Here is a 25,596-nt window from a genome sequence, read left to right on the forward strand (position 1 = left end):
CCGCAGCAGACCAGGAAAAGATGTGCTTCTGAAAAGAGGAGGCGCGAGGAGGCCAAAAGTGACACCCAAACATTCGCAGCCGCCTGATGTAGTGCTCGTCTTTTAAAAGTCCCTCAGCTGCTCGCTTGGAGTGCCTCCGCGGAAAAACTCAGCGCATTTAACTCACATTTCCAGGAACGGCTTGCAAAAAAAAAAAAATAATAATAATAATGTCAGGTGTTGGAAAAAAAAAATGGCTGCACTGAAATGAAGGCGCTAATGTCCGAGCAATAACTTTGAATGTTCGCGGAGATGCAAAAATACACAAAAAAAGGGTCTCGTTTTCTCGGCGCAGGAAGTCGATTTCATTTCACGGCCGGGTGACAATGGCGGAAAACCAAAAACGAAAGACGCGGCATTAAAATAACACAGATGAGAGCCGCAGACGGGCTGGCACGCGTCCACCCGGTCTCACCGTGACTATTTGGGGAGGAAATATCTCAGGTAGAGGCCCATATACATCCTTTTCTCAAAGCGGTGGTCACTATTCCTTTTTTTAACATTGGGAATTCTTGAGGAGCCGCTGATCCGACTTGATAAAGCCCAGTTAGCATGAGCACAGTTAGCATCGGCTTGTCAGTACGGCACATTTATAGTTTCGGCAAAGCAGTGGATTTTGTTCGGATGATTAAAATCAAAAAAGTGGAGAAGATTATCTGGGACATGTTTCGATACAGTGAAACCTCGGTTTACGAACCCCTTGGCTTACGAACTTTTCTGTTTACCAAAGTTAAATTTATGAACATTTTATACGACAAGTTACAGACAGAGAGAGAGTGAGGCCGTTTTCCCAAAAAGAAAATGGCAGTCGACTTTTTTTTGTCCTCTATTCCCCGCCCCCAGTCTTCGGTTAAAACCACGTGATTGGTCGAGAACGCAGCCGTGGAGGCCGGGGGGGTTAAACATTAAAGAGACAGGCAGACGACAGAGAGAGAGTGAGAAAATGGATAGAAAACAGTGAAATGTGGCCTCGTTTCAACTTTGAAAGGCAGAATGTAGACTGCAAGGTTAAAATATCCCATCAATCAGGCTCCACAAATAACACGCACAAGCTATCTGTACACTTGATGCAAAAAGCTATCAACCCAGCTAAACAGAACACAAATGATGAGGAACTAGGTAAAATGATCACAGAGAAAGAAGGGATCATTTCTCAAGATGGTGAAAGAAGAAGGCTACGTTCCTCATCAAGTCTTTCATGCTGATGACTCCATTCCATCAAGCCATCAACGACCATCACAAAGGTCAATAAAACAACTTATTTCTTTAATTATAATACCATAGCACATTTATTATATATAAAATAAGGTATATTTAGTGTAGTTGTAAGGCTTAGAAAATGATGTTTTATGGGGACCTGGGAACGGATTATTCTCATTTTCATAGTTTCCTATGGGAAAAATTTTTGGGGTACACACTTTTCGCCTTACACACTCTGTCTGGGAACCAATTAAGTTCGTAAGCCAAGGTATCATTGTGTTTAATTGCCGTGAGGAAAGGGGGGGGGCGCTTAGGGTTGGGGAGGCTCGCTGACCGATGACCCGCCCGCGACTTTCCAAGGAAAGATCAGCTATCAGGCTGCGCCCGCCGCTTTGTGACCTGCTGGCTTGGGTTGCTGTCAAGGATTCCTCCAGGAGTGACTCTGGGTTCACCAAGCAGTCGGGGGTCAAAAACGATGCTGAGGAAAGAGGCGGGGGAGGTATACAGTGCCCCCCCCCCCCCCCACAAAGGCAGGACGTCATCCGTCAAAGCCCTCATGAAAGATCACTTTCAAGAACACACTTTAAAGCGTGGTTACGGTAACCTGGCCTCACATATATATTCTATACAAATAATGAGTTCTGTGTATTTGGTTGAGACAACCATTCACTATAAACAAACAAAATAATTAAACAAACAAACAAAAAAATAAATAAATAAATAAATGGATTGAGCAAAAGTGATGTCAGCAATGTATACTGACACACAGAATAAATTTATCGCTCAAATGAATCAACTGATCAGTAATATTGATTAAAGTTGCAAAACACAATTCTGATGAACAACATCAACATTTTGCGTCACGCCGAGGTAGGAAGGGGAGGGGGTCGGGTGGGCTAATTAGCTAAAAGGGCCCGCTCCCTAATGAGCGGCGGCCACCTGATCAGAGTCAGATGGCGACGCCCCCCCCTCCCCCCCGACACCCTTTGTTACCTCCAAGTGAGCTGAGACCAACCCATGAACCATGTAACTAGGTGCTTTCCAGGTTCATGAAAAAGCCGCAACTGGTCTCACCGTCTCTCGGGTTGACCCACCCAACATCCCCCCCCCCCCCATCTACCTCCCCCTTTGCCCCCCTTTCCGAGTACGCCAACCTTTCTGCGGGGCCAGAGCTAATTAAGGGTTTAGCTCGTGTCAACTATGCTACATTGACATTTCACGCCGATTATGTTCCGGGGCCAAACTCAAAGAAAATGCTTCGGTCTTGCGGTGAGAAGGCAAAACGCAAGCAGGAAGTTGGAAAAAAAAAAAAGGACGGCATCGATCGATGGATTGATCGGTTAAGACCAAATCCAACGTCTACTACACACACACGCACCCAAAAAAATGAATACGTTAAAAAAAAAAAATATGCATCTGCTTATAGATTTATTTTTAAAGATGAGTGTCAGTTGAAAACAGTTATTATATATATTAATAATTACATGTGTAATAAAGATAATACAATAATAATAATAATAATAATAATAATACCTTTCATTTATCAGCGCCTTTCAAAACTCTCAAGGTCACTTTACAGTCACTGGATCATTTTTTCTGGGGGTGAGCAGTGGCCAGCCACATGCGCCAGCATTCACTCAACCTGGAATAACTCAAATAAATAAAAAGCTAGCTAGCTAGCTACTTGGTGTATGAGGCGCACCCAAAAGTCTTCATTTTCTTCCACCTTAAAATGTAATGTATTATTATTATACGCCGGTGCGCCTTATATATGAAGTCATATTGAGCTACAAGTCTCTCAGCGGCCACCGACTCCATTAGAAGAAGTCGTGCGTAACCCCAGTATCTAATGTAGCGCCTTACAATGTGGTGTGCCTTATATTTGGAAAACTTTTATCTATTTATATATTATATCTGGATTTTTATTCATTTTTTTATTCATTGAAGGTGCGCCTTATATATGGAAAATATTGGAAAATACGGCTTATACTACAGTGAGTAGAAAGTCACAAAATAAGGAACAAAAGAACAAATTAGCAATTGAGTCGGGAAAAAAAATGGCGTCGCCGGAGAAGAAAGTCAAAGCGATCAAACAGGAGCTGCTGGGTGAGAACATAATTTGTCACTTTGGGAGTAGGGAGCCCCCCCCATCCCCCATCCCCATATCCTTTGATTTGGTCTCTTTGGAGGGCTTTAAATTTAGTCCAGTTGGCGATTCATTTGGCCCGCTGGACATTAAAGCCGCAGCCGGCCGGAGGAGCCTAATAAGAGCCATGCTCGCTTGTACGCCGCCGGCCTGCCCGATGGCGACGGCGACGGCGACGACTCGCTGCTTTTTTCAAGGGGGCTCGCTAATTACTTCAGTCAACCTCGCGTCCCAATTAGTCGCTCCCGAGACTTTTGCCTGTCTACAAAAAGCAAGCTGCCATTTTGTGTCGTTTGAGTTGTCACGCAAAAAAAAAAAAAAAAAAGATTGGAGAAGTTTAGGCAACAAAAGAAATCGTTTCCAATGAATTAAAAATAAAGCTGTACTATTATCATTAAAAATGACAATGTCATAGAAATGCATTTCATTTTGCCGATATATTACTAAATTGTTGACAAATCATGTGGCGAAAGTATGGTATGGTATGATTTCAAAAAAATGAAAAAAAAAAATAAAAATAAAAATAATGTAACTTTTTTTGTATCATTATGAGAAAATAAAACAAAAAGTTTTCACAGATTTTTTTTCTTTGAGTGTTTTGGGGAACTTTGGGATAATGCACATATTTAGATTTTTTTTTCTTCCCCTAGCCCAAAAATGAGAGAAAAATGTATTGAAAAAGTTTAGGCCACAAAAATGTTTCTGATTAATTAAAAATAAAGCTGGACTATTATTAAAAAGCGATGTAATAGAGATGCATTTAGTTATGGTGATATATTACAAAATAGTTGACTTACAAAACCAAATCATGTCGCAATGGTATGGTATAATACGATAAAAAAATGAAAATGAAAAAAAAAAAAAAATCATCATAATTAATAATAACATGACTTTTTTAGTATCATTAGCATAAATTCAAAATTCATATTTTCCTCTATTTTTTTTCTTCAATTTTTTTGGGGAACTTGGAAAAAGAAAATTCCCCAAACTCAAAAAAAAAATAAAGAAAAGTGTATTAGAGAAGTTTAGGCCACAAAAGAAATCCTGTCCTATTAATTAAAAATAAAGCTGTACGATTATCATTAAAACAATGACGATATCAGAGCGATTTTGGCGATATATTACTACTAAATTGTTGACTTACAAAACCAAATCATGTCACGAGGGTATGGTATGCTACGATTAAAAAAATGAACATGAAAAAAAAATATTTTTTTCCCCTAATCCGACTACACCTACCTGTAATAAAGCCTCATACCTTCCCACCGGATATGCTCAGCATAAATCACTCGCATTATCATTAAAAAATGATTTATTTCTTAGAATTTTAGGGGGATTTTTTGGGAATTTCTTTTCTTTGCATTTTTTGGGGAACTTTTTAGAAATTATTTTCTTCGAATTTTTTTTTTTACTTTTTAGAATTTTTTGGGGAACTTTTTCAAATTAATTATTGCACAACTCAAGCCTTATATGATACCCCCCCCCCCCTGTGTCTCCCCCTCTACCCGTTGCCCTAATCCGACTACACCTACCTGTAATAAAGCCTCATACCTTCCCACCGGGTCAGCATAAATCACTCGCCTCCTTTCAGAGGATCAAGTATCGGCCGTGAAGCTTTTATTCGCGCGGTGGCGCTGCCTTGAAAGTGAGAGCGTCTTCGCTTCGCTTGTTTTTTTTTTTTTTTTTACTTTTTTAAAGGCACGCCAAGCAATTTATCCAGGAGAGAAAGTGCGGCCGTAAATGACAGAAAGCGGCGCTAGGATTTACTGAGTGGCAGTGAAGGGGCCAGGGGGCCTAAGATGTGAAGCCAGAGGTCTCGGCGAGGCCTATGAAAGACTATAAAGCTTTAGTAGTGGCCCACGACCTGTTTATGACACTGGGGTGTGAGGCCGGCCTCCGCGCTCACTACGGGCGACGACAACACGCTGGAGGACGTTTAAATTAAAATGACTAAAAACGAAAACATCGACGGCTTACCTCGTCTTCACAACGTCCAGAGGATGCATCATGCAGATCTCCACCAAACCTGAAACGAGACATTTTTTTTTGCAGGTTTAAAAATGAATATTAAAAATGAATATTATATGAATATATAATAATATGAAAACATCCAAACAATAAGTGTTCATTCAAGAACTCACGATGCAGTGACATCAGTATTTCGTAAACAAACAAACAAAAAAAAAAACTTGACGAAAGCACTCTTCGCGAGCTGGCTAACCATTTTGAAAGGCGCTGATAAATGAAAGGTATTATTATTATTATTATTCAACTAGCTAGCAAGCTAGCTCAATGGTTAGCTAGAGATATATCTCAAAAGATAGCTTGCAAGCTAACTAAATAGTTAGCTAGCAGGGTAGCTAAATGGTAAGGTAGCGGGCTAGATAAATGGTTAGCTAGCAGGCTACCGAAATAGTTAGGTAGCGAGCTGTCTAAATGGTTAGCTAGTGAATTAGTCAAATGGTTAGCCAGCGAGCTAGCTAAATGGTCAGCTAGCGGGGTAGCTAAATGGTTAGCTAGCAGGCTAGCTAAATGGTTAGCTAGCTCGCGAGCTCGCTTCATCGTGTGGCCCCAAATGGCGTTGGCAAACTCCAGCGTTGCGTTGTTTCTACCACTAGCTAGCGAGCGAGCGAGCTAGCTACCTTGTTACATTTCCTTATCTTGCCTACTCACTAGCAGTATTTAAAGACGTCGACTAGCACAAATGAGAGCCCAAAATGACCTTTCGTGCTATGATGCCAGCCATCTTTTTGCTTCTGCCTCACCACCAAAAAACCCACAAAACATGACCGCAATCAAAACAAGCACTTCTTTGGCCGCGACTGTTGAAAAATAAATCAATAAATCGGTCGGTAGGTAGGTAGTTAGACAGACAGACAGACAGACAGACAGACAGACAGACAGACAGACAGACAGACAGACAGATAGATAGATAGATAGATAGATAGATAGATAGATAGATAGATAGATAGATAGATAAAATAAAGAAATAAATGGGCAAATAAATGAATAAATAAATAAATAAATAAATAAAAGTTTATTGGAAAAAAAATCTCATGGAAGGAAGTAAAGTATTAGTAAAGCAATTATCATACACAAAGTATGATAATTGTTATTATTATTATTATTATTTTTAAATAATGAATGCATTGAATTAACTCCACCTTGCAATGCATTGATTTATTCCAATGGAATTATTATTTTTTTGAAAGGAGGAAATTGACACAGCAAGCAAGTTGACACAGGACATACTCAAAGGTTTCTTCCTCATATCCATCATTCAAGACGCTAACACCTCGTTCTGCAACTCGATCCGCCGCGCCAAGAAATTTGAACTCCTTCACTGCAGCGACCTTTGGGGGTCATCCGACCACGCCCGCCGCTCGTCATCTGGATTCAAATTTCAAGCATTTATTTATTGATGAAAAATGTATTCTTATTAGAATTTTCGGGGATCGCTGCGCTCCATTCCGAAAGGTCACGGAAGGTAAACAGTTTGTTATTTTAAACTCTTCAAACTTTCCACGCAAGGCTTATCTCGCTTGTCATCATTGAAGCTGTTTAAAATGCCAACCGCCACGCTAGCCGAGGCTGTTTTGCAGGCTTTTGTCACACCGCTTCGAGAAAAATAACGAACAAAAACAAATCAATCAATAAAAATCCCCGACTGCATCGAATTCCGTCATTCAGAATTTAAAAAAAGAAGAAATTACTTGGCTAAAATCGGCAAAATTCGGACGAGCGCAGGAAACGCATGTCAGAAAACCGCGCTGACCTTGCATTGACACCTAGCGCCCATGCAGGTGTTTCCACGCCGGCGAGACGCGATTTGGACGCGCGACAATTTTCCGTCAAACGTCAAAACTTTTTAAGTGACGTGAACTCACTGTTGCTCAACTTTCCCCGAGCGCCATCGTTGATTTCTTGTTCTTTTTGTTGCTTTTAGCCTCGCGATGTTTATTTGAATGAGCGACGCGCTGCTTTGCTAAGGTTGCAAACAAGCCGTCGCGCAAAGCAAACAAGCTAGCTAGCGCTCGACCTCGCTGTGAAAACAGCGTCAAGACAAACGCATCAAAATGGCCGCTTTCCTCCATGCTCAAAGACAACCATAAATAATAATAATAATAATAATAAATTTCATGTATAAGCGCCTTTCAAAACTCTCAAGGTCACTTCAGTCACAGGATAAGTCTTTCTGTGGGTGAGCAGCGGCAGCCACACGCGCCAACATTCACTCAACCCAAAAGTAACTCAAATAGATAGAAGGCTAGCTCGCTAGCTAATGTATAGCTAGATCGCTAGCTAGATAGATAGTAAATCGAGAGCTAGCTAGAGAGCTTATGTTAATACAATTATATTATTGTTAATTATATACTCAATTTGAACCTATTTGATACTCATATACATCAACATAATTTTATTTTGATTTTTTTTTAATGAATTTATCTATGAACACGCACGACATCAATGGGCTAATGTGGGGTAAAAAAAAGCCCACGCATGTGGGGAGAAGAGGGTTGGAATAAATAAATGAGAATAAGCTAGCTCTTTCTATCTATTTGAGTTACTTCCGGGTTGAGTGAACGCTGGCGCGTGTGGCTGTCGCTGCTCACCCACAAAAAAGCTTATCCTGTGAATGTAAGGTGACCTTGAGAGTTTTGAAATGTATTATTATCATTATTATAAAGTTGTACTGGACGGAATGCGGGAGGAAACCGGAGTACCCGGAGAAAATCCACGTGGGCCCGGGGAGAACATGCAAACTCCACACAGCTGGAATCAAACCAGGCCCTGCAATGTTATAGGTGGCTAACGCTAAGCCGATCCACCACCTGCGCCTCGTCAACGCTACGTAGTGAGTGACGGGTGGGGGGGCCGGGGGGGGGTCTTGTTGCGCCATTTGAAGCTTCTTTTGTTTGTCCAGCACAATAGCAATGACAGGGCTTGTCATCCTGCCGTCTTGCCAAGACAAAAGGTGCGAATAGCTCAACGCTATCTGGGCCGCAACCATTAGGACGCACTTGAGTCCAGAGTGCTGACCCCCCCCTACAGTCAAACCTGGTTTTTGACCATAATCTGTTCCAGAAACCGGTTCGAAAACTGATTTGGTTGAAGGCTAGCTATCTAGCTGGCTAATAAATATACATAGATAGATATAAATGTCAATATAAATATAGCCAGCTAGCAAGCAAGCTAGGTAGCTAGATAGCGAGATATACATAGCTGTAAATACGTACATATAGAAAGCTATAATTATATATAGATAGATAAATATATATAGACAGATAGAAATATATATAGATATAAATATAGATATAAATGTCGATATAAATATAGCTAGCTAAATAGATACTGTAGCTAGACAGATAGCTAGATAGCTTGAAATCTATATCGCTAGCTAGCTGGATAGCTAAACAGATAGATTGATCTAGATAAAGATGTATGGTGGCTTTGGGTCCTTGAAGCCACCAATCCCCCGGCAAATGCGGGCGTAAGTGCAAATTCCACCGCCAATGATAAATTGAGTCGTCTTCACGGGCTGGATGTTTGTCTCGGCTCTTTTGATTTATGGTTACGCGTCACGGTCCATTTGTGCCCGCCGGCTACGTGCTGAGACAGGTCGGGTATGTCCCCCACCCCTCCCCCGCCCTCAACACTCCCTTCTGTCAAACCGCAGATGAACCCTGATTACTGACAAAAAGGCGTTTGCGTGCTGGCGCGCTAAGTAGGCGTACGCCGAGCGCTCCCCGACCGACCCGGTCAGCCTGACGGGCTAACGACGGGCTAACGAAGGGCTAACGACACTCCAATGACAGATTGACAGGCAGCTTGCACCTTTCCTCCATTTTAACTCTCACTGTTTTCTTAACAGCCCGCGGTGACATTTTCGGACAAGGCATGCAAATGTCGGGCGGCCATGTTGCGGCGTTTGCGGAAGTGGCGGCGGAGGCGGTCGGCCCAAGCGGGCAAAACGGATGCAAAACGCGGGAGGATGTGCGGCGTGCGGTGTCGGAAATGGAAACAAATTAATTCCAAAACCTTGCGGGACACCTGTCATGACAACCCGCGTGTCAAATTTTGTAAACAAATCTATTTACGCGGGTGTTTTACGCATACAGGTAACATCCGACTTACAACCGGCTTGACTTACGACCACCCGAACTTACGACCACGACCTCCAGACCCTATTTTAAACAAAAATAATTCTACGCGCTAGCAGGCCAGCAACGTGTGCGACAATTTTGGCCAGCCAGCATGTCACACACTTGCACAGCAATCGACCGTGTGATGGCAACAGAGGGAAGGGGGGTGTTTGCGAGCCATTTAGCCTCTGAGTCTCTATTCAACACTTTGAATGGATTTCGACTTACGACTGTTTTGACTTACAACCGTTTGGTCGAAACGGAACTCGGTCGTAAGTCGGATGTTACCTGTATTTTGAAAAATCATTTTTCTCCCTCTTCAATATTGGGACTGACCTTTTTTTTCCACCATGAATTCCTTTGATTAAATGTCCCTGACTGTTATGTAGTACGTACAAGTATAGTCGATGCTAGGCTAAGTTGACTAGCAAATGCTAACCGTGCATTATTATTATTATTATTATTATTATTATTATTATTATTAACTCATTCATTGCCATTCCTGAATTTATTCAAGAATTGAAAATACAAAGAAAAAAGTGCCATTCCCGAATTTGTTTGCGTTTTGTTGTTTGGGTGCACGTCTGGCAATGAATGAGTTAAAAAGTGTGTTTATGTAGCCTTAAAACTGAATATTCCGTGGGTTCTGGAATTTGAGTGAAAAATGACAAAAACCCTGGCACTGGAGTGGACACACGCATTCTCTCTTCTTTCATCGGAAAAAAAGAGTTAATTCCTAAGTTATATAGGTCTGGAGTTATATGAAATGGGGGCGGCTGTACAAAATACAAGATTTATATAGCGCTTTAACAACAGCTGAAGCTGGGACAAAGCGCTAACATGGAAAAAAGGGAAATACTGTACCCTTGTAGAAGGAAAAAAAAAAAGATTGCCAGAGGTCTGACCAGCGCTCTATCGGCAAGCAAGCATGAAAAAAAAACCCAGAATAAATTGGTGAATGGCAGCGAATGAGTGAATTTGTTATGGAGTGAGTGAGGAATTTAGTAAAAGTAAATTAGCAAATGATTATTTTAATGGGAGAGTATTTTAGTAAGGTGATTTGCCGCATGGTGAATTCCAAAGGCCCCGCCCACCCTTCCTCCCTCCATTTTTTGAAGCTCTTGGACCATCTTTCAAGCGTGCTGAGCGCCTTCACTCAAGCGCTCATCGTGGCTTCATGCTTTGAAGAAGAAGAAGAAAAAACAACACCCCCACGTTCCCGTTTTGGTTATGCCACCACGACTTGAACGTCACGCCTAGCCAGCAACTTCCTCATGGAGAACGGACCACCATGTCGGATTGCGACATGCGTCACCCCCACCGTTATTTTCATTTGCATTGATCTTTTTTCTTCTTCTTTTTGTATTTTATTTTTTTAACATTTTTTTTTGGTCATGTGCTTGGGTGGCGTCCCCACGTTGACGCATCCCATTTGGCTTTTATGGTTCACCATGTTGCAAAAAGATTCAAACCATTTTTGTTTTGGGGGCTCAACGGGCTTTACATCGTCTAGGTGATAATAATAATAATAATAATAATAATAATAATAATAATAATCAGTCATCATCATCATCATATTAATAATAAAACTACTACTACTACTACTACTACTACTACTAATTATTATTATTATGATTATAATCATCATCATAATAATAATCATAATAATCACAATAATAATCACAATAATAATAATAATAATAATAATCATAATACATTTCATTTCTAAAGCGCCTTTCAAAACTCTCAAGTTCACTTTACAGTCACAGGATAAGTTTTTTTCTGTGGGTGAGCAGTGGCAGCCGCACACGCCAGCGTTCACTCAAACCAGATGTAACTCAAATAGATAGAAAGCTAGCTAGCTAATAGATAGATAGCTAGATAGCTAGCCAGCTAGCTAGACAGCTAATATATAGCTACTAGATAGCCATTAGATATCTAGCTAAATAGCTAGATAGATAGCTAATAGCTAGCTAGCTAGGCAGCTAGCCAGATAGCCAACCAGCCAGCTAGCCTGCTAATAGATAGCTATTAGATAGCAAATAGATATTTATGACCTCCCAAAACTCAACACTCTGTGGGTCCTACAATCTGAGTAAAATGACAAAAACCCTGGCACTGGAGCGGACACACCCCTGCACATGTCTGGCAGTGAATAGGTTAAAAAGGAGAGAGAGTTTGGCGTGCAACTTCGTGGCATCGGGTAATGGCTGATGCAGTGTCCAGCTTTCTGGTTTTAGGGGAGGAGCCTCAAAAATACTCGTCGTGGCGACGTGCGCGGGTTTGGTCGGTACACGCGAGGACAAAAAAAAACAACAAAAAAAAACACGCGAATGAAGCCTTTAATGGAATTCAGCGGCACGGAAAAGAAACGACTCTCTCGTCCTGTAATTAAAGGGGGTCACGGTGACCGCCTTGGACAAACTCCAAGTCGACTGGTTGTCTTTAAGCTAGCAGCGGTTTGCCGCGCTGGCTTTTATCTCGGTGTGGCTGAGGGAAAAAAATGAAATCAATCACCACGTGCGGCCAGTTTGACTGATAAAACCATCAAGAAAAGAAAAAAAATAAGAAAACGTTTTGTTTTTTGGCAAGATGTCGTCGTAACTTCCTGAAACGCATACATTATCGCGCGTCGCGACCTTTCCAAAATATGTCGGCGAACGGTTTTATTTTCAAATATTGGCACTATCTCTTCCTCAAAAGTCTATACGAACAACAAGTTACGAACAACGGTACATACGAATATTGTTGTAGTAACCTATGTAGTAGTTTCTCCAGTTGCACATGTACATATCTTGAGAGAACATATATTTAATGAAATGTTTATTTTTCAGTACATACCATTACAGGTTACTTATAAAAGCTTTAAACATACATTCCACCCAAAATATCGCACTGAAGCAACTTACGAACGAATTCAACTTACGAACAAATTCACTTTACGAACGGCCGTTCGGAATGAATCCCGTTCATAAGTTGAGGAGCTTCTGTACTTTTTTTTTTCTTCAAAAAAATGCCATCCATTCATTTGTTCCACTGATCCAAGGTCAAGCTGCGGAGTACCACAGGGAACCTTACTGCGACCAAGTCAATTCGCCCAGCGCCTCTGAAGGGGATCGGAAATCATTCCCGGGACAGTGCAAGTGCCAAAACTAGCAAAACCTTTTCGCTAACCACTAAAAAGAACAGATTTAAAACATTTTTTTGGGGAAGATCCGCAAGACCCTGGACATGATGCGAAGGCTATAAACATGCCAGTGAATAGTTTGAGTTATGTTCAACAGAATAACAAAATCATACCGCCCCCCCAAAAATTGACATGACGACTTTTCTTGAAAACTCATTGACATTTTCTTTCCGACCACCAGAAAGAATCTTTAGTAACCACTTATGCAAATGAGGCACCGTCTACAATTGGGGAAATGAATCCATCCAACTGATTCGCAATGGGAGTCAGATCACAGGCTAACTAGCGCAGCTAGCATCAGCTAACTAGCATCGCTAACATCCGTTTTGTTTCTGATCTGCCGGTAGTGTAAAGAAGGGCATTGACAAATATTTCCTTGTTAAAAAATATATATTAATTAAAATAAAAATACTACTACTACTACTACTACTACTACTACTAACAATAATAATAATAATAATAATAATAATAATAATAATACATTGATGATACAACAAAATAAATAAATACATAAAAATACGTAAAAAAATAAAAAAATGATAATTAGAAAAATAAAACAAAAAACAAAAATAATAAATAAAACAAGAACAAATACAAAATAAGAAAACAATTATAATACAATATAATACCAATAAAAAAAAATAAAAATAAAATAAAATAAAAAATAAACATAAATACAAAAAAATAGAACAATAAAGTAGTCAAAGATAAAACAATAAAGCAATACAAAAATAAAACAAAACACTACAAAAATACAAAATAATAAAATAAGTAAAGCAATGGGAGTTTTTTTTTTTTTGCCGTTTAAATTTTTTTTTAAATGCCGTTTGCCAATAAAAAAAATCCAGGTTCAAGCTAGTCCAACATGATAGAAAAAAAAAATAGCCGGTCAGGGCTCGTAAACGGCAAAGATGGTTCTTTTGGCGATTTCATCACGACGTGTGAGGCCTTTCACGCTAGACGGCGAAGACGCGTCACAACATGCCGGAAAACAAAAAACAAAAAAACTAGAAAAATAGCCTAGCTTGCTTGTACCCGTGTCACTGCGTGGCATGTGTTGCACGTCTCCAGCTAACTGTGGCCATTTTTTTTTTTTTTTTGGCCTAAGACAGATGCTGACTGTGAACTCTTGACACCAACTCGACCGGTTTATGTTCAACATGTGTGTCTGTGTTACTGTCTTTCCACAACGCTGCCCCCACTGTGTGTGTGTGTGTGTGTGTGTGTGTGTGTGTGTGTGTGTGTGTGTGCGACAGAGAGAGAGAGAGAGATGAGACGAGAGGCTCTGTGGCTATCTGGGAGGTTGAACGTAATGACACACTGGGGACAGATTAGCTGGACGTCCATCAGGGAAGACTCTGATTTACAGCCACGCTGACCAGCCTGTTGCCCTCCACCCAAAGCAAGCAAACACACACACGGACATGGACGGCATGTGGGGGGGGGGGTTACACGGCTGCCTCTATGCGGCGGCCTCGCACACATGTTGGCTTCTTTGATAGTTTTTTTTGGAATGGACACGAGCGTCTTACGAGGCCGCCTTGCGTTGTTTTCTTTCAAGGCTTTAAATCACAGCGACGTCTCCGCGGCGGCCTTCGGATGCGTAATAATGACCCCCGACACCGACACGACCCCCCCCCCCCCCACCCCCACCCACCCTCTCCCGTCCACAACAGAGATGGACAGATTTGTTAAACAAGATGTCACGGGCAAACACAACAATGATTAATCGCGTGCTGCAAATTATAAGCACCTGTATGAATGGACACGCCCACTTGCATGCTTACACTCCATTGGAGAAGCAGCCCACCCCGTTGGGGGGGTGGGGGGAGGGGTCCGAGACAACCCCCCCCAAGGGTGAAATGAGGGGAAGTCTGGTTGAAAGTGGAAAAAGTGAATGTCTCCTCGACATAAAAAATGTCTTTAAGCTAGCAGTGGAGAACTGACTGTGCTTTAGTAGCTAGCGGCCCGTAGCCCACTTCTGGCGATTCAAATCAAGAGTAAATCTAAGGGATTTTTGTCACGGTAGGTCTACCTACCAAAATATGAACTCATTCACTGTTTTTAAAAGCATTCATTAAATTCAATTCATTAAAATGTGGAATCAATGCAAAGAAATGGCCCAAGAAATAGTAAATGTTACAAATAAGGGGAACAAATGACGGTCATGACTTTATGCTCGTCACTTTTTGCTCTCTTTCGTTCATGTTCTATTTTGCAAGTGGCGTTTTGGCAAGAAACGAGAACAACCTCTTCCTCCTCAGACACAACAAACTCCTTTCCGGACTGCCCCCCACCAAGCCCTACCTCTGCATTCATTATGCTAACGAGCTAGCCTCGCTGATAGCCGCGGCGAGGAAATGCGCCTTTGATTAATGTAGACAAAAGCGAGCTTGCTCAGACAGCAGGCCTCCCCGAGTTAAACGAGTCGCCTGCCATCGGCCTCAAGGGGCTCGGCGGCCCCCGCCTGGCACACCCCCGACGCGCTGCTAAAAAGGATCGGGAGCAAATGAAAACCACATTAGCAACGGCTTACACAAACGTGTGTGTGTGTGTGTACAGTGAAAGTGTCCGTTGAGCGTCCAAGTGGCTTTCAAATATCAGGTGAGAGACCATAAAAAGAATAAAAAGACACATTTACGCTTCCCCACAGGCTTTAACAAACTTTACAAATTCTAAATTATGAAAATTATTTTTGGTACATTTAAATTCGAAAAAAAAAAAATGAAATCAAGCTACTTTTGCTCATGTTTAAAGTTGAATGTTTACAAAAAATGGCTCCATTTATTTTTTAATTAAACATTTTTCAAAAGTCCATTAAAAAATATTATAATAAAAATGATTATATAGATATTTTGATAAAAAAACAAGATTGCCCATTGAAATGGAACGCATTTAAAACAATAATATTTTTTTAAAGATTTGTTTTCATTAAAAAAAAAAGATTATGGCATCTTGTCCATCAAAATGGAAGAACATTTTTGCATATTAAAAAAAAAACTCTATGTATATATATATCATGACGCGAATATTAATATTTAAAATGAATGATCGGAAAACATGTTTCCTAAACATGTTTTGCAAAAAATATATAATAGTAATAATAATAATAATATGCAAAATAGAAGCAAGATGGCTGTATTTCCTGCCTCGAGCTAGTTTTTATCTGACCGTTGGGTGATTTGAAATGATCCATTGCCGACATGACAAGAAGAGGCCCATCTCATGCGGCAATATGTCAGAAGCTTGGACCACACGAAGCAGGGATGAATGTGGGAAGGAGGGGGGGGGACAACCCCCCCCTCCTTTAGCTACCTGCCCGTACAGTCGCCTCTCAGCAAATGTTTACTTTGGAGCAGACTGGCGGCCAACTGGTTGCAATTGACCCCGTCGCGGGACGAGTTAGAGAGTGAACATGAGCCCCCCCATGGCCCCCCCAGCCCCTTCTGAAAGCAGGACAGGAGGAAAAGCCACACACATCCACGCGGCAGCCGGCGCGGAGCCCACGTGGAAATACTTTGAGCGAGGCCAAACGGCAACAAAGAACCACCTAGCGGAGGATGACCCCGCCCTCCCGAAAACCAAAATGGAGGCGACACCTGCCACAGGTGCGAAGAGCTCTTCAAATAATAGGCTCCATGCGAGCGTTACATGCAAAATTTGTTGCTGTTGTCAGCAAAAAAAAACAGGAAGGAAAGACATTTTCAAATGGAATCATTGGAAAGGGTGCTTCAAGTGGCTGGGAGGTGCCTCGACGGGATGCGGCAGGAGGTCAAACGGTGACGAGGTCTCAAACACGCTTCTAGTCCACGCCGGGCAGTGTTGCATAAGGGAATGGAAATCATTTCCAAGGAGAGAGACGTTTGCAGCCTTTCGTCGAGTAGGGAAGGAATTAGATGGGCAGCTGGAGGTCGCTTCATTCAATTCAGCGGCTCCATATGGGAATCTGATCGAGAATAAGAAGTTAGCGTATTTAAAAGTGTCATGCTGTTGTATGCTTAGTCAACGCTTGTGACTCGAATACACAATTGAAGCACAGACAACCTGGGCTCAATCAGGTCAACAGACACAGCAAGTTAAACTGTCAGCTTCACAGAATTAAGGACTTGGGAAACTCCTTATCACAGGCGTAATTTATGACTTCATAATCCTTCACAGGAAGAGCTCATTAGCCAGGTTACAAATGTATCAGTTCGTGGAAAACACAATGTTTTATTGCCTGCAGCTGTTGGTGCTTAGAACTCAAGAGGTGTGGTATTCTAATCAAGAAAACTATGTTTTACTAGCGTATCACTTTAATTTGCACGTACTCTCAATAAATAGCTTGGCAGAAGGCTGCAGAATTCAGACGTATGTCGTGGATAACTGCGTTTCCTGCCGGCAGTAGGGACAATCTTGTGTCAGTGTCTGACTGTCACATCTCTGACAGAATTACCTCACAAATTACACAATGAGCTTGTCGAACGGAGTGGAATACTTTCCCAAGTGGAGACATTAGCAGGTTAGCTAAACTGGCCAGGAGATGCTCAGACGGGGCTAGGAGTTGATGCTACCTCCTCGTCGCAGGCCATCGCGGGCGGCTAGGAGTTGCTTAAATGGGATGCGGCATGAGGCTAAACCGCTCCAGATGAGGATTACATCCTAAATTATTTGCCGCTCTCGCGGTAGGGAACAGAACTCACTTTGTTGCTTAGATGGGATGCGTCAGGAGGCTAAGTCGCTCTCATATGAGGACTATCTCCTAAATTTGACGCTTAGCTCACAGAAGTTTATTTCCAAGTTGAAACATGAGCACGCTTCCTTGGGTGGTAGAGAGTGGCCTGGACGGGGAGCGGCAGGAGGCTCAACGGGTGAATGAAGTCGGTAATTCGCACATCAGGAGTAAAATTAGTCGGGTTCCTGCCTGGCTTCTATACTCGCTTACGAATGACAGAATATGCTTCAGATGAAAAATCGCCCGGACGAAACAGAGCCATCGAGGCGGATCGGAGGTAGAACCTGGAGGCTGTTGGGGGGTGCACGGTAGCCATGATGATCACTCAAGCTTCCATCAATAAAAATCCAAGTTTAAACAAACATTTGTCCTGCCCCGTCAGCTCATTTAGCACGCAAGCCCTTCTATGCGGCGTACACCTGAGTGAGAAGGAAGCAGGAAGCGAGGCAGGCTGGCAGGGTGGGGTAGACGGGGGGTGGGGTGGGGTGGGGTGGGGGCTTTTCACTCCAGGCCAGTCATTTGTCACAATTGTCACCCAATGCACAAACACAAATTAGTGAATTAGAACAGCGGATGTGTGCGTCCCGCCTTGGCTAAATCAAGTCCGCGCTGGGAGCCGTCAGAAACGGCATCAACAAAGGGCGCGCGCAAGCCCTGGCTGCAATTCTGCCGGCTAGCGTCCGAACAAAGACGATGAACCGAGCGGCAGGACTTGGCGTTTTGCGTCATCCAAAATGGCAAGTGATGCTACGGGCCGGCTAACGTTTTCAAGGAAATGCTACCGACGCTATCATCTGCTCATTCAAATGAATTATTTTCCTATCTCAAACTAGGAACGAGATGACTCATCAAGTCAAGACAGGTTAGACCTGGTCCGCCACATTATTTTATGTGGCCCAGACCCGGGGGCCACATCTGGCCCGCCACATTATTTAATCTGACCCAGATCTGGTCAAACACATCATTTTATGTGGCAAAGACCTGGGCGCCAGATCTGGCCCAACACATTATTTTATGTGACCCAAACCCACGCGCCAAATCTGGTCCAATGCATGAATTTATGTGGCCCAGAACCTGGGGCCAAAGCTGGGCCGCCACATCAACCTATGTGGCCCAGAACCCATGGCCAGATCTGGCCCAATACATTATTTTATGTGGCCCATACCCGGGGGCAAGATCTGGCCCGCCACATCATTCTATGTGGCCCAGACCCGGACGCCCGATATGGGCCGCCGCATCATTTTATGTGCGCAGACCGGGGTGGAGGGGGCTAGATCTGGCCCACCACATCATTTTATGTGGCCCAGACCTGGGGGCTAGATCTAGTTTGGAGGTGTACCACGCCTTTTGCCTAAAGTTAGCCAGGATGGGTGCGCTGGACTTCTGGAGCAGCCAAGAGAGCTTAGTCCACATGTCCAAAGTTCGTCCAGGAGCCCAATTTTCATCCGGCAGGTCGTGGTCGTAAGTACGGGTGGTCGTAAGTCGAGCTAGTTGTAAATCGGATGTTACCTGTACATTCAAAAAAAAAAAAAAAGCTTAATTTTGATCTAGCTGGCGACCTAACTATTTATCTATTTGCTATCTATATGCTATCTATTAGCTATCTATCTATTAGTTATCTATCTATTAGTTATCTATTAGCCGGCTAGCTAACTTTGAGTTATTCCAGGTTGAGTGAACGCTGGCACATGTGGCTGGCGCTGAACACTGGGGCATGTGGCTGCCACTGCTCACACACAGAAAAAACTTATTCTATGACTGTAAAATGACCTTGAGAGTTTTGAAAGGCGCTGATAAATGAAATGCATTATTATTATTATTATTTTTTTTTTTTCAACGCTATTCTTCCTTAGCATATTCTCAGGCTAATCCGGACGGGAAAAATCCTATCAGCAGGGAGGCTGTAATTGCAGCAATGGTTTCTCGTGGTCCAACATTGAGTCCCCCATGTCCCCCATTCCCGCCTCCCCCCTTCAACTTCCTCGCCGTTTCCTCCCGCGACTCTCCAGTTAATCCCGGCTGCCGGTGTGGCCTGACAGTTGCATGACAAGGAATGTTTCCTTTTGGAAGAGCCGACTTCCTCCTCGCGCACTTTTCGCCCCTAATTGAAATGTTTCCTATTCAGCTCAATCAAGAGAAGCAATTACCTAATTATTCGCTTATGCCTGAAAAATGGAGCCCGGCCGAAAGACGGCGGCGGCGGCGTTGCCGAGGCACGGAAAAACGCCAGCGGACGGGGGAGGGGAAGAAAAGGGGGGGCCAAACAGGAAATGATTACGGCAAATAGATGAAAATAATTTCCACAGGTACTCAAGGGAAGCAATTGTCAAAAGTCAAGCCAATTGGGAAAATTCCTCATAAACTGCCATTTAGGTGTGTTACGATTTTGAATCAGTTATGAAATCAACCCATTATTTCTTATTTAATAACAATAATAATAATCCATTTGATTTAGAAGCGCCTTTCAAAACTCTCAAGGTCACTTTTCAGTCACAGGATAAATTTTTGTCTGTGGGTGAGCAGCGGCAGCCACATGCACCAGCGTTCACTCTACCCGGAAGTAACTCAAATAGATAGAAAGCAAGCTAGCCAATCTAGATAGTGAATAGATGTAGCTAGCTAGATAGCTAGCTAGCCAGCCAGATAGCAAATAGCTAGCAAAAATAATAATAATAATAATAATAATAATGTTGGGGTAACAAATAATAATAATAAATATAATAATAATAATAATAATAATAATAATGTTTTTTTTTGTTCTTTTGACTTGTTTATGTAGGCATTAGTAAGAAATATTATGCTAAATTAATTCTTCTTGCCTTTTCTGAAATACCGTAATAGCTATTTTTGGCTTGCTGGCTAGCTTTCAAAGAAATATAATAGTTAACTACAACATTTCTGTAAACCAAAATCGGTTTTGTCGTTTTTGGACGATCAAGCTAGCAACTGTTTTCAATGCAGTTTTCACTAGAGCGATCAAAATTACAATTTTTTTGTGAATATAACTAAATACGTGGGACTCACTATTTGTACTAACAAATAGTCTAAAAAGTTACTATTATTATTATCATTATTAGCACTCTGTGGGAAAATGTTGCGCTTAGCCTATGCTAATTCATCACAATTAGTTACGAAATAGCGTAGAAAATATTAAAGCGGCGCGAATGGCGTGAGCCTTTTTTAGCAATTTAGCAAAATATGTCATCTGATGTCATTTTTCAACAATGCCAACGTTACTTTTTGTGGTAACATAAAAAATATCCAAAGACTGCCAGAAATAAAAAACAGGGGTATGGAAAAAAAATATGATATTGAGGGGCTGGTGTGGCAAACGTGTTCTTCAAAAGGGGGACTGGAATGTCCCATCCGGGCCCGGCTTGGCAGCGCCATTTAATAACGAGACGGGCAATAAAACACGCTGGCACTTGAAGGCCTCGCGCCCCTTATCAGACTCGTACTCTCGACGATAATAAACAAAATTTCTTCGCTCAAGGGGAACGCGTTCAAAAGCAATCAGGACGTCGTTCAAGACATCCGTCTTAGGCCCGGCTCGTGAATAATTCATGTCGGGGAACTAGCGGGATGCTAACGGCGCTAAATATGGCGTCAGGAGATACGAAATCTGTCTCTTTGTCGGCCGGCGAACCGCCTCCCCGTTGCTTCGACAAGTGTTGGCCGGCTGATCCCTAAATCAATCATTTGAATATATGGATAAATCAACAAGCCGCACACACACACACACTTAGACACACACACATGCCGTGGCTTAATTCACCCGAGCAAAGCGAGCGCGGCGGCCATATTTCAAGCAACATGTGCACCACTGTTGTCTAAACAAGCGCTGCGAAAGCCAGGCGGGACGCCGAGGAGGGTCCTGGCTGCAGGTCATGGAAAGCAGTCACAATGCACACACACACACACACACACACACACACACACACACACACACACACACACACACACACACACACACACACACACACACACACACACGTAAGCACAAGGGAGTGAAGGTTTCGCTAGTTGCAGTATTCTATTCCGATCGTTCGTCGTGACGATTAAAAATGTCTTATCGGATTTAAGAGAGAAACGGAAACATCGACGTTGACTCTGCAACTATTTCGGTAGTGGGGCAATTTTTCGCCGCGATTTGTACTTGCGTGTAGTGTAATGTTTCAAGTGTTTCGTGAAGCTTCATGAATCTTGACGCACTGTAGAAGCAAACACGGCGAGACCTCCGGCGCGCATAGAAAAAGACAAATGAACGGCCCCTCTCACGCAGACTGGGTGGGCCGCGTCGGGCTGGAAGGGGAATTCTGCTTAAACACTTTGCTAACTCACCCGGAAACGCACATTTTCTCCTCGCAAAAAAAAAAAAAAATGCCCAATGGTGGAGAATGGATGTCCATTTTGGAGTCAAGCGACAGAAAACGGACACGGTAGGTCCAGGTGGTCCATACCAACCGTCACCCCCCCCCCCCCCACCATTTGGACACGCCAGCGGTGCCGTAAGGGGGCAGAACCCGAAACCGTGCAAATGTGATCACAAGAGCCGAGCCCTGATTGGGATGGCCGCATATGATTAAAGATAATTGCAAAGGACCGCTTTCCCAAATGCCGCGGCGGTTTTGGTCGGGGTGGGGTTGGGGGGCGGGGGCAGTCCAACGGAAGGATTTAAAAACCATTCCCAGGAACCCCTCACCGACCCCCCCCCCCCCCTTCCCGAAAGAAGGTAAGCAGAGGCAGAAACAAATGAATTACAAGAGACTAGTTCAGGATGCTTGGAAACGATGGGGGTTTTCCTTTCAGAACGTTTTGGGTGTAAAAAAAAAGCGGTTTTTACCAGAAAAAAAAAAATCCGATCTTTTGTGACTTTTTCGGTAATAAACACGAAGGACACTCCCATTGTGTCTGCGAAAAATTAACAAACGACTAAATATTTGGCAAGACCTGCCACTGCCGGTGTCCTTTCGTCGTTAGTTTTGTCAAACAAAACAAAAAAAAGATCGGAAACATGCTAACATTTGAGTCCTGCTATTTTCAGCTGTTCGATAAAAAAAAAAAAATGTGTGTATCCTTCTGCAAAAAACAACATTCCGTCTTCGGTTAAAGCCACGTGATTGGTCAAGAACCCAGCAGTGTGGGCTGGGTTAACATTAAAGGGACAGGAAGACAGAGAGAGAAAACACACACACACAAGAAAGGGAGAGGACAGAGCTTGAAACAAAAACAAAAAAAAGAAAAGGGGAAAAAACAAGTAAAATGGTGAGAAAATTGAAAGAAAACAGTGAAATTTGGACCCATTGCAGAGTGTAGACTGGAAGGTTAAATATCCCATCAATCAGACTCCACAAATAACCCGCACAAGCCATCTGTACACTTGATGCAAAAAGCTATCAACCCAGCTAAACAGATCACAATTGATGAACTAGATACAATTATCACAGAGAAAGCACCTACAAGGGATCATTCCTCAAGATGGTAAAAGAAGAAGGTTACGTTCCTCATCAAGTGTTTAATGGTGATGACTCCATTCCATCAAGCCATTAACGACCATCACAGAGGTCAATAAAACAACTTGTCTTTAATCATGATACTATAGCACATTTATTATGTATAAAAAAGGTATATTTTGTGTAGTTTTAAGGCTTAGAAAATTAGAAAGTAGAAAATGATGTTTTATGGAGACCTGTGAACGGATTATTCTCATTTTAATGGTTTCCTATGGGAAATTATTTTTTGCGATACACACTTTTCGCCTTACACACTCTGTCTGGGAACCAATTAAGTGCGTAAGCCAAGGTCCCACTGTGTTAGAATATTTGACAATAAAGCTGACTTTGAATTGACTTTTTCACTGGACGGCGGCCATTTTATTCTCCGCTCACACAAATGCCAAACTTTTCTTCTTAAAAGAAACAAGAGAAGAAGATTCAAGTACACGGCAACTTCCTGGTAGATAAAGTACATCGAGGGGGGAGGGACAAGGAGGAGGGGGGGGGGGGTCGGCGGGCGTAAGGGTGGCGCGAGGGCGACCCGAGCCGTCATGGCGACGTGATTGATGGCCGGGTCCCAGCGCTTAAGTCAACAGAGCAGGAGCACGCCTCAAACCTTCCACTCGGCACCTATTTAGAAAAAATGGGGGGGGGGGGGGGGGCATGACTTGGGGGGGGGGGCTTCACCTGCGACTTTTCTTCAATTATCCGATCAAAACGAAAACGGAAACAAGGAAGTGAAAAACAGAAGAAACTGGCCGAGAACCAAAAACAATGACTTTTAGACGACAAGTTTGATGGGCGGGGGTGGCTTTTGTTTGGGTAGGGGCAATTGGGGGCGGGGGGGTCTCTTTGGCTAATTGGCTACCGGGAACAGGTGATACGAAGTTTTGATGCGAATCCGCTTGGACACTTGCGGACACTCAACTCTCGACCCGTCTTCTCCTCAATCATGTCAACAAAGAATTCAGGTAAGAGGCCAAGTGTCTGGCTGTGGAATCCCCCCCCCCCCAACATGGATGACATTTTCGAGTCACCGGGCAGGACTGTGGGGCAGCTATCTACCTAACTATCTATTAGCTATTTATTAGCTATATACCGAGCTATCTCTTTGCTATCTGCTAGTTTTCTATTAGCTATCTACAAGCGCTCAAGCTGCCTGGCTAACTATCTATTAGCTATTTATTAGCTATCTATTAGCTACCTACCTAGCTATCTCTTTGCTATCTGCTAGTTTTCTATTAGCTATCTATTAAATATCTATTAGCTAGCTAGCTAGCTTCCTATCTATTAGAGTTATTTCCAGATTGAGTGAATGCTGGCGCGTGTGGCTGCCGCTGCTCACCCACAGAAAAACTTAACCTGTGATTGTAAAGTGACCTTGAGAGTTTTGAAAGTCGCTTGAAAATTTAATGTATTATTATTATTATCAATGAAAGCACGCCTCACTCTGCTGTCAATCAAAGACCACAACGACGGCCTGGGCAAAAATAAAAAAAATGGGTCAGATTGAGGGAGTCAACATGGGGTGGGGGTTTCCTCTAACCCCCCCCAATAAATATCAAACGCCTGCTGATGAAAAGATGATGTAACAAAACGAGTGGCGGATGTCTTGATCTTCCTTCCTGAGCATCATTTCAACCAATCACTCCCCCGCGCACCCCCACTCCGTTGCCGCCACCCGCCGTCCTTGTGGATGGGGTCCCTCCCAGCTGCATCCAGGCCCATCCTGATTGCGCCTGATTTGGGTTAAGTGATTCTTGTTCCCCCCCAAATGCGGTTTTTCGGCAAAGATGCTCCCACGGGCTGGAAAGTACACGACGAGAAGGAGGGTCCACTTGAGAAACAAGCACTTATTTCTTTTTTTTAAACGTGAGAAATGCGCATGAGAGGATTATGTAGACCACAGGTGTCCAAGTCAAGGCCCCGGGGGCCAAATCTGGCCCGCCATATCATTTTCTTCGGCCCATGAAAGCGAATCAAACTTGTGAAATTCCATGCTCACCTATCAAGCTAGCTATAATAATAATATTAAGATAATAATTTCATTTATAAGTGCCTTTCAAAATTCTCAAGGTCACTTCACAGTCACAGGATAAGGTTTTTCTGTGGGCGAGCAGCGGCAGTCACACGCGCCAGCGTTCACTCAACCCGGAAGTAACTCAAATAGATAGAAAGTTAGCCAGCCAGCCAATAGCTAGATGGATTTTATTTGTATATATTATATATTATATATTTTATTTATTTATTGCTTCAGTATCAGTGGCTGATATCAGCGGACGCCACAGTATCCGATACCGTTGATACGACACTTATCATCTCTGGTAGCTAAGATAGCAAATAAAATGGACGTCAAAGCGATTGGGGTTTGATTCAAGACCACCATTTTCCCCCCCGATAATTCGTTGCAATTTGATGGCGTCTGTTTATTGCGGCGTGGATCCAAAACAAGAAGACGGGACGAGGAAAAGCGTGCGACATTCTTTGGGTTCCACCGGGCGCAAAAGAACATGGTGTGAAGTTCCCGGGGACGCAAATTGCTCTGTTTTTAATTATGCCGCACGCCAGTTGGAAGGAAAACTTTGGCTGGAATGCGGCGAGCGCAAAGATTCTTCGGTAGCAAGCGACGGCAGATGTTCGCCACGCATGACAGGATTTAAGAAGTTGCAAAG

At 42.9% G+C, this 25,596-nt stretch overlaps 1 protein-coding gene across 1 annotated transcript in view; it reads right to left on the minus strand.

Annotated features, from left to right (window-relative positions):
• slc25a21 (solute carrier family 25 member 21) overlaps positions 1-25,596 on the minus strand; it is a 70,429-nt gene that overhangs the window by 19,493 nt on the left and 25,340 nt on the right. The window contains exon 3 of the mRNA XM_089004937.1: positions 5,363-5,411. Within this exon, the coding sequence (XP_088861063.1) occupies positions 5,363-5,411 (49 nt within the window). The remainder of the gene's footprint in view (positions 1-5,362; positions 5,412-25,596) is intronic.

This window comes from Hippocampus bargibanti, linkage group LG09 (assembly GCF_051943395.1).
Source record: "Hippocampus bargibanti isolate YZ-2025 linkage group LG09, ASM5194339v1, whole genome shotgun sequence".
NCBI lineage: Eukaryota > Metazoa > Chordata > Actinopteri > Syngnathiformes > Syngnathidae > Hippocampus > Hippocampus bargibanti.